Raw genomic sequence first — 10,540 nt, forward strand, 5'->3', positions numbered from 1 at the left:
TCAGACCGTGGATATTTATGCAACATAAACGTGTCAAAATATATAACAAATATGAAGATATCTGTGCCAAGTTGTGCAGGATGTACACTCGCGGTCAGAAATCTTAGGATTTTTTTACTATTAATAATACTTTATCTTTGATGGAGATCTTATGTAGAAATATATAGTTATATATATTTGTGTGTATAGAAATAGCAAGTTATTTTATAAGTATCTATAAAAAGTTTCCATTTTGCCATGTTACTTTTGGTTCCAAATAAATAGGTTCTACGATAATAGCGTACAAAGAACTCGCTTCCTTAATACGTTAACTGCCACACAAATTTTATATATTTTACCATAGCAAACGCAATAAAATGAAATATAGCGCAGCATAACATTTAACTTTTGCCAAATACCATACTGTATTTGTGTACCTTTTTCTCTGACAATATCACCGAAGTTACGTACATCGTTAAAAATCTTTTACTACATAAAATTTATCTCAGTTTAGTCGCAAAATGTAGGTCACCGGTGTTCACCGCTGTATTCAACGTGTTAATGAAAAATACGATTGTGTTAATTAGAATGGCCGGTTGATCGTATCTAAATAATTTACCGCGACATTTTCTTCCATCGTGATCACGGTCAGAAGTATTTATTCAGAATCGTGATCATCTCTTCTTACGCGACATAACAGCTCATCTATCACTTTCATTTACGAGGGCAAAAGGTGTTCGTTGTCTACAAATCTTGATGCAATATTCGCCTCGGAGGTCATTCGTAAAAAAGCAGCGCGCATATGTTAACGTCCGTTTGCCGGAAAATGTTCTGTGCTTCATTGATTTATAACTTGGTTCGTTCGCTACCCATCTGAAATCTTGTAACTTTATTTATGTTCTTACACGTAACAGTATGTACTTCCTTATCGTATCTGAGGAAATATGTTCTATCGTAGCGAGCAATAAATTTGTCGTTTTTAATATTACCGTTTATAACGAATGATTGCTTATCTAGTGCATTACATGTTGAAATAAAATGATGTCATAATATACATATGTTAAAACAGAAATATTGGATGCCTCAGATAGAGGCATCAAATGGAGAGATTTTATTGAACAAACAATTTATTGCGCTATATTACTATGTTAAACCAACTGATCTTTATAATAAGAATGTAGCAAGGATTTGTGTTAGAAGGTTTATCGACAATTTTATTTGATTTTTTGTTTCTCTGATTAATATTTAATTATTTAATATAGCATGATTTAAAAGATACTGCCTTGAATATGAGCAAATTATTATCTTACAATAAAATGAACGTATTATATTTTACTAAAATATCTTATCTTAAATCTGTATAATTTCAATTGGATCGTCAACACGTACGCACAGATCATACTGTTCATATTTAATAAGTTCGATTTAAAAAATTGTGACATTTGACTTTCAATAACTCGTTTAAATTATGAAAGAGTAAAAAAGTTGGAAATTCAATTATCCCCTGCGCAAATCGTGTCAGAAAAATGTTAATTCATCGTCCGATGAACGTATTATGAAATACCTATATTTCAGCTCTACGAAAATTAAATTACGTCTATTTAAACAAATCTATCATTTAAGACGTGAAATCAAATACACTTGCAAGCATTTGTTAATCCAAATAATTGTCGTACTATGAATAGAATTTTCTTTCATTTGATATTAGATTAATTGTAAGGGAAAGAAAAGGTTTGTTTGTAACGGAATTAAAATATTATTTCAACACATTTACTCAGCTGTAGCAACTCTTCGTACTCTCTAATCATTGTATTTACGCTTTTCAATCACTGTTTCTACGTAACTGCATCAACACGCTAACTTGCAACCACTTGACTACCTTCAATCATCACATTAGTTCAAGCCAAATTTAATTACCTTTAATGATAAATAATTAAATGACACGCAAATAAATTAATAACTAATAATACGGCCAAATATCATAATTGCTGCTAATTGTTGTTATCGTATCTATATATATGTTATTTTACAATACGTATATATGGAGCTGTAAATGTATTATACATATAAACTACTATATAACGATGCTTCTTGTGAGTAGTTTCTAAATTAGCAACTCTCTATCTAACAATTAAAGTTCCGTAAAATGTTATTGATATGCATATATACTGTCTAAACTTCCACATTAAAAGTATCAATAACGAATTTCAATACAATTTTCGATTACTTCTGATTAGAAATAAAAAAAGATAAAAAATCGGAGTATTTATATTCTGTGGCAACAAACAACTCCTTTTTGGCGTAACAGTATTTTCACCAATTGAAAAACATCGAGAGCAATCGATGTTGCAGCTGCCATTAAATATTTCACTGGAGGTTCCGCAACTGCTATGTTGAAACTTATTATTAGTATCCAACACTAACCCGAGAACTTGTTAGAATTTGGAAATTCGTTACGTTGATAGCCACAGCCTGAAAATTCGTATTTCCAATGCACGTGAAATAATACACAAATATCCACGTACATAGTCAGAACTATACGTATTGTGATACGAACAGGCGTGTGTACATGCATGTGAAACAGAGATTTCTACGCGTGACACATTCATCGATGCATGAAATTTCCATACAAATATGAGACAATCAAAACTGCAAAAAGATTGCATTTTAATTATACGACACATCCAGCACATGCACCTACTGTTTTCCATTTATTATCGTTTAAATTACCGCGTAGACTCACTCACTATGTTATACACGTGTATACAACGTCGAATTACCATACAATCGTAAGACGCATAGCTTACCTCCCAGTAAATACCCGATAATCGAACGTCCAGTAGGAATTGATCGTTACCCTTAGGATTAGATAGATTAAAAAAAGCACAGCCATAGGAACGACTCTAGGATCGAAACATTCGACGAATACAAAGTAGGCGAATACAGTTATAACGTGAGTAAGTTGACCTGACATATTGGTAACAATACTAGGCGTGTCACCAGTGTGTTGCAACTGATTTCAACGACTATCGTCCGTATTAGCATCGACGCGTGAGTATTGCTCGCGTCCGCACGTGCACGTTCCTCTACCAGATAACAGTGTATAGTACGCGTAATATTGAACGGCACAAATATATAGGCGCAGCTGGTATCCACGTCATATGCACGATAGCAGCTAACTAGTTTTGCAGCCGGTCGTCGGCACGAAGATGTCTTAAATGTCAAGGCGAGGACACAGTGGTGTTGTCCTAGCCGAGGATAGACCATCGCCTTTTATACGATCGGTCAATGAGCTCCGCGAAAGGAACTTCGGTATACGTCATCCTGGCATACCTTTTAACAAGAGTTCATCTCCAGAACAATGAATGCGATAAATCTTTCGTCACGCGACTACTCGCGTCTTTTTCCAGGAAAACATATCCTGTTGAAAATTGATCTGATTGATCTTATTTTTCATTTTTAGAAGCTTCTTTTTTTAACTTTTATTCTTAAGATTTATCGTTAATTCTATCATAGGCGAAATTTTGCCCTATGCGAATATTGTTTCAGTATCTTCGTCCCGTAATAATAGCACCGACAAATGGTAATTTTTCTTTTTCTCTAGTATCGAATAATACTAAAACTTTTAACTTCGTTTGCTCAATCTCGTCGATCATTAAAATAAAAACATTTGTATATGTTCCTGTAATAAATATGACTATTTGGGGAATAATATCGTGCAAGTTTATGGGAAATTTAGAATTATATAAAAATGTAAAAACATGCATATAATATATAAAAATATACAAAATAAGGGTCGTTCTAATATTTACTGGGTAGGACCAATTTAGGTTTCATTTCTTTAGCTGCGCTCGTCAAAATAAGACATTCCACAAATATTCAGTCTATTTAGTAAATTTTACAGACTCTTACTGCTCGAACAAACAATATTTCGCTTGCGATTGTAACATTCGAAAATTTCGTTTGTATGTTCCAGGACTCCATAGCGTCCGCCTCTGAAACAGGCGAGGAATACGAAGACGGTGACGACTCGGATATGTACATGGAGCCAGACGGTACCGAGCCGGACGAAGGCGACAAGGTAGAAGGAAAGCAAGAGGACGAAACTTACAAAAACACAACTGACGAAGTTCCATCAGACGCGACCGAGAAAAAAGACGAACTACCAAGCTCTACCACCGACAAGCCTACCTCGAAGGACCAGAAAGCGGAAAATACCAAAGAAACGAGTCAAACGGATGCGCCTGACTCAGAAGACAAAAGCTTGGAAACCGATAGTCAAAACTTCTTCCCTTCGTTTGCGGAGTTGTTTGCGAATCACAGGGCTTCTTTCGCGGAGCAACAAAGGTACAGACCCAATAGATTCCTCGGGTACTTCCAACGCGATCGCAGTGGCTATCAAACAGCGACTGCAACAGCGAAAGACGTTCATCATCCGCTTTTAGGGTCAGGAAACTTTGGCGTGATTCGAGGTGGCACTTACTACCCCGAAGAGAAAGAAAACGACGAGTACACGATGGACGATAGTCTGTATAATCCTTACTACCACGGTGGAAATCGTGGCCGTGCGAACTATTTCAGCAATCCGAAACCTCAGCCGATTCGCGGTGGCGATTTCTTCGCGAATTTCCGAGACTTCGCCGATATCACGGCTCCTCCTAAGTCCAGTTTCTCTCATTTATCCGTGGTTTATGCAAATAAGAACGGCAGCGCAGCTGGGCGTATCACAGAGCCTAGGAATATTATCGAGACCCTGAGGATGTTGGAAGAGGAAGGGCAAACTAGTTCCGAGGTAACGACCACGACAGAAGCACCGAGGAAGAAGCAGAGCAAAGGGAAAAGGAAGTTGATGAAGATGAAGCAATACGAAGAGGACAAGGCAAGAAGATCCCGTATGACCGTTGAGCCTTTGTTAGCGCTCAGTTGAACGTACGCCGGGATCCAAATTGTATGGTAGTGCGGACGCGAACCTCGGGATCTTTTCCCAAACGCGAAATCTGGCCACGAGATCAGAACCAAAGTCTGAAAAGTGTTGTCACATCCTACTACGTATCGGAGGAGTTTGTGCTGAAAATGAAAGGAACAATGATCAAAGGGACGCTTGCCTCGCGTTTATCTGAACGTTTACGAAGCAACTATATGATCGTTTTGAAATTTTTTCCAGGTAAATTCCGATACGTCCTGAGACTGGATTTTATATTAATAAGAACGTTCGTACAGAGATCTTATTCCTACGTAAGCGTATTCCGTTTTCTTGATTATCAGCATTAACATAAATGCGTTCCACCTTGGCGTATTGAAAAATCTCCTTTGCAATTGTAACGATTGCGTGGAACCTGCGTGTTTCGAGCAATTATTTAAATTGTTTATGGGAGATAAGCTGTTATTTGTGTACCATTCTCGATTTGTAATTCAACGTTTCAGGCATTCTGAGAAAACTAAAAGCGCCAAAATACAGGTTACCGTCGAATCGAACCACTAATGATACTGTAGAAACTTAGAGCTTACTGAAATTATATGAAAATTTCTTAAGTTAGCATCGATATGCTGTCAAGTGAACATCGAAGTGTTTTCTATTCGTGTTCTGCAATGACGGATTAATCGTTGGACGAAGAAAATAATTTAAAAGGAATAAAATATTTCATCTTTATCTCTAAATCCAAATTCAAGAAACTAGCCTATTCGTGTGTGGAGATCACATCGAATCATAAATAACGTTCTCTCAGTATATCCTCAGAGATATTTTCAACAAAACAACACTTTTTATACACTTGCATCAGACGTAACATTTTTCCATTAATTTAAAAATTAGTAGATCCTCATTTAAGAAATATCAACGAATTCAAATTGTCAATGTCTCCTAATTTTTATCATCTCGCTATTAATATTCAATGTATAGTCAGGCATTATAAGATAACTTTTTTCTCAATAGATACGGCTCCTTCATCAACCGTTTTTGAAGCTTTTCCTGGCAACGTACTATAGCACGTACGTTGTCATTTCAATGAAATAATTCGGTGTAATATATCTCTTTATATCCCACCATGAGAATGTATTTATTCAAAAACGTATATTCACATTTTTCACGCGAAAGTTTATCAATTTTTACAAAAGAAATATGGAAAAGTTTGAAGATCGAACTGAAGAAATATCTCGTTTAAGATTCGCATAGAAACGTATTGAAACGTGCGATCATTCAAAATTGCTTTCATCGTCGATCGATTAATCCCCGAACTTTTGTATGCGCGTATAAGTAGTCATCTCAAGTTGGCGAGTTGCGATTGTGTCAAACTCGTTTATCGGCAATTCACGGACACATTTTAAATTGATTGAATGCACTTGCGCGTGCAGTTTCGTTATGCTCGAGTAAACCTCGATCCGGTACGAGTAACTCGTACACACTAACGATAATTTCCGTTCATACGCTGCGTACAGTTGACGCACGCGATCACGTGCGAGTACACCGAGTGTGAAAACAGAAAATTCTGCGCCACGCGCGTTATCATCGAGCGCAAGAACGGAATCACGCGGAGAAAAAAGAAAAATTGTTGCAAGAGCGTTGATTTGCGTGCATCGCGGCCTTTTGTAAATAAATTCCATCGCTCTCTGCTTCGTGTTTTCTTTAGTGTTTTAGCTAAAGCAGAACCGGACTAACACTCGCGCCTTCATTCCATGAATATGTATTTGTTCGTTCGGATCTCGTTTCTGCGTCTAGCTATGTAGTTTCTAAACGAGTAAGATCGATCGTGGATAAGTATCTCTCCTCTTCTTTTTTTTACACGCAGACTGTGTCTCGCTGCATTTATTAAATTCACAAAGACTGTTCACCTATTAATTATTATCGGCTTAACGTAGAATTGTTCATTCCTTTTTCATAAATTAAACTAATATTTCTCTCATGAAAGCATCTAGTTTTGTTTAGATCTACATGTAAGCGACTTTTCTTCACAGCACCCTTTGATATGTCTTTTCTAATTCGATTGAAGATCATGCATTTCAATCGTTAGATCAGTGGTTTGTTTAAAAAAAAATTTGCTCTGATTCTCGGGAAAAATCACGGCGAAGATTCATCCTGTGCTTCATAATAGGAAAGAATTATGAAGAGGACAGCCTACAAGTGAATTATTCGCCGTAGATTTCGGCGCATTGTTATAACAGTTGTTGTTGATTATTTTAAGTATATGAAGTAGGTATAATAATTAAATCGAATACTCTGTCTCATGCTGTTTTTAATATGGTGCAAAGGGACACGATGAGATATCGAAATAAAGTATATTTTTCATAACTTACGTGAATGTGAAATCCTACTACGATCATTTCCTACGATTTATAACACGGGCACTCTGTTCTTAAGGTAAGTAAATTGTACTGGATATACCATAAGACAAAGTTAATCTCATCTGCAGAACAGACGTACAAAAAAGTAGGGTTTTCAAAATATGGAAAAAATTCAAGAATGCTTATACTTTCTACTATTGTACAACCAATTTTTGAGACAAATGTTTAAAAGATTTCTTAGGATGTGTATGAAAATCGCTTTAAGCAAATGAAATTAACTATTATGATATGCGATTGAAATTTTTCTCGATGAGTAAGTGATTCTGATTTTGCATGAAAAGTTAATAAATTGAAAATTTATTAATGTACTTTACAATCACTATATTTCGAGTAATTGATAAATATTTACACACGAGCGATGCACTTAAAAAGAGATAGAAAATTAAAACTTCACGATAATCGGGATATTTGTAATTCACTTAAGCGATTAAAAACTTAATATGATATCGAATAGAACATCGAGACATCGTTGTCAATTCATGCATTTTTTCAACGCAGTAATTAATTTCCCTATACCATTATGGACATCTAAATAAGACGCAGGTTTATACATCCAGGCTGGTGTACTAACGACATTGTATTTTTTACATCTCGTTACTCCCTTCACATTTTTCATTTCTATCCTGGCTCCCATGTCTTTTGCTTTCTTAATAGCATCGGCGTACGGCCAATCTTGTGCTGGTGCTAAATTTAAAATCATATAACGATGTACATTTTTGGTAATAATAAATTTTTGGTTTGACTAATATGCATTCTTGTATAAAATTATACTTCTTATAATCTTCTAAAAGTTTTATTGTTATATATTATAATATGATGGATACTTTAAGATAACTATCCTAATCTAATAACTAATTAAATAAGGTAAATCTATAAATAAAAGTATTGGACAAAAGTATTTTCTTTAATAACTTACAATCTTTTCCAAGAGTAATTTTAACACCTTTTAATACTCTCGCCACAAGAACGCTTGCAATGCACATCGATGCAATTGGTTTCTTCTCACAGTAAAAGTCTTCGATAAGCTTTTCCAAATCAGGAAGTATCGTACAGTCGGCGCCTTTTTCTGCGAAATTGCTCCTGTAACAAATGCATTCGATAAAGTGAGTAGGGAGCAGGTAAACAGAGTAATAAAGAAAAATTCATTTTATTAATACATTTTTCATATCATCGTCTCTTTTCGTTATATGTAGATTAACATAGTACTATAAATCCTTTCATATGGAATTTATCGCTGATAATAAGAAAAAAGCTGGTTATGATTATATTGAAAGCAAGGTCAAAAGCGATAAATTTTCATTTTATAGCATTCATATTATCTTAGGAATGGTTATCTTACGAATGGCATGATTACCCCCATAATTACAAAAGCTATTTCAGAACACAGTAATTTTACGTATCTTATTTATAAATGTTACGAGATTCGTTTTAATTATCGAAAGTATTTAGCAAGGGGTAAAACACAATTCTATTAAATCTTGTAACATATAATTTTCTCATATTTATTTATGAAAAACATGAATAATACATGAACGTTAATGAATGATATATAAGAAATGAAAATGGAATAATTTTATTTAATCTTAAAATTAATTGCATTCGTGTACTTCCACTGTAGCTGTGAAGAAATAAAAACTGATATAGATAAAAGATCAAAATGATTATATATAGCAAATCATGATTAGTTTTAACAAAAAGGATCAATGTAAAAATTTCACGGAAATTAATTCTCTAACGATGTTTAAATAAAATACAAATACCAACAATGTCTTTGCCGCACCAAATCCTCCAGGGAGAACGAGTGCCCCGTGCATGCAAGCTTCACATTCGCATAGCGGTTTAATGCTCGATCTAGCCAATCTGGCAGCTTCGACTAGTCCGTTTCTGGATGGACTGTTTGTATCTGGTTGTTTAGTGAAATGATCGACAGTTTCGCAAATGTCTACATCCGGCGCGTAAAAGTGTGGCACCATATCTTTCTGGCAGATATGTATCGTCGACGATATGGCTTCCGAAATTTCGGTACCATCTAGATAACCGCACCCGCACAAAATCTGCGGCGAAAATATTTCAGACCAAACATGGATTATATTGCAGGAATCAAACAGAGAAATTCAACGATATAACGTTTCGGAAACTTTTAGTTTTTGAGAACTATTACGTATAAAAGTAACACATCTAATCTAATATAATATATATATTTTATAATATTTTACACATATATGTACTTACAACAGCTACAGATACAGGTTCACAACTTTTCTCTTGCTCCCTTTTACAACACTTTCTGTTAACAATTTGTGACGTGTGAAAAGTGGACGATAAAACGGGTCTAAACATGGAATATTCATTTTGTAAAAGTGGTAGTATCCGTGCACGTATCATAATATGAAAGTGTGGAGTACAAGATAAAATGACGTTAAAATTTTATTTATATAGAATTACATTTGACAAATAATTTTATACAGCGAATTCCTCCATTTTACTAATTTACGATATTCGTCTGTTTTATTCAAGCGACGATACAAAAAGAAATATTTAGGCGTGATTTAAAGGGAAATTAGAGAAAATTCTTTTTATAAATTTATTCCTTTAAATTTAGAATCGACGCCGATGCATGCGTATCTTTCTGTTTATTAAGCAAAAATAATTAACATACAGTTACGATCGGTAACAAGAACAAAATGCTTCTTTATTAAACATATATCAAACCAATACTATACATAAGCCTCTGTACATGTTTTACAACGAGCTATTGCCTATAAAGTATTTTTTTATTTTCTGATAGTATAGGCATCGGTTTTTGATAGATTTGAATTTTAAGTTCTAAGTACTTTCTGTAGAGGGCAGAATTTCCCAGAATTACAAGAAGAGCCCTCGATGTAGTTCGTGCAAACTATTACACGCGCTCGATCGATAAGTTCGTTTCATGGTGGTGCAATTTGGTTGAAAGCTGCGCTAGCCAAAGTGAAAATCGGAGAACAGCGAAAGAATGGGATGGAATAATAGAGTGGAAGCAGAGGGAAAAGGGAAGAGATAGGGGAAAATTCAAAGCCTCTCCTGTGCTTAAATAAACATCGGCAAGGTAGGCTGAACTTACTTTATGGCCCGTATAACCTTTATTGTGCTCTAGGAGCAATTTTCGCTCAGACTATGAATACGAAACACATTATGGGGAGCGGTAGAGATTTAACAACGGCATGAAAAACAGTGTACGTAATAA

At 35.0% G+C, this 10,540-nt stretch overlaps 2 protein-coding genes across 4 annotated transcripts in view; one reads left to right on the forward strand and one right to left on the reverse strand.

Annotated features, from left to right (window-relative positions):
* LOC117208551 overlaps nt 1-7,268 on the forward strand; it is a 76,311-nt gene extending 69,043 nt beyond the window's left edge. For all 3 annotated transcript variants that reach the window (XM_033449765.1, XM_033449767.1, XM_033449766.1), the window contains one exon: nt 3,956-7,268. In XM_033449765.1, the coding sequence (XP_033305656.1) occupies nt 3,956-4,906 (951 nt within the window). In that variant the 3' untranslated portion in view covers nt 4,907-7,268. The remainder of the gene's footprint in view (nt 1-3,955) is intronic.
* Nucleotides 7,269-7,650: 382 nt separating this feature from the next.
* On the reverse strand, nt 7,651-9,760 carry LOC117208554 (ES1 protein homolog, mitochondrial-like). Its single transcript, XM_033449772.1, has 4 exons — nt 9,550-9,760; nt 9,082-9,371; nt 8,234-8,397; nt 7,651-8,001 (listed from the first exon to the last, which is right to left on the reverse strand). Exons 1-4 carry the CDS (start codon nt 9,700-9,702, stop codon nt 7,790-7,792), a joined length of 819 nt encoding a protein of 272 aa, XP_033305663.1. The 5' UTR covers nt 9,703-9,760; the 3' UTR covers nt 7,651-7,789.
* Nucleotides 9,761-10,540: the final 780 nt, after the last annotated feature.

The sequence above is a fragment of the Bombus bifarius genome, unplaced genomic scaffold (assembly GCF_011952205.1).
Source record: "Bombus bifarius isolate JDL3187 unplaced genomic scaffold, Bbif_JDL3187 scf7180000008140, whole genome shotgun sequence".
Lineage (NCBI taxonomy): Eukaryota > Metazoa > Arthropoda > Insecta > Hymenoptera > Apidae > Bombus > Bombus bifarius.

Coding starts and splice junctions, on each gene's coding strand:
- LOC117208554 (XM_033449772.1), bottom strand. CDS start 9,702: ATGATACGTGCACGGATACTACCACTTTTACAAAATGAATATTCCATG. Junction 9,372..9,549: donor AACCTGTATCTGTAGCTGTT/GTAAGTACATAT, acceptor TTTTCGCCGCAG/ATTTTGTGCGGGTGCGGTTA. Junction 8,002..8,233: donor AATTACTCTTGGAAAAGATT/GTAAGTTATTAA, acceptor TTTTAAATTTAG/CACCAGCACAAGATTGGCCG.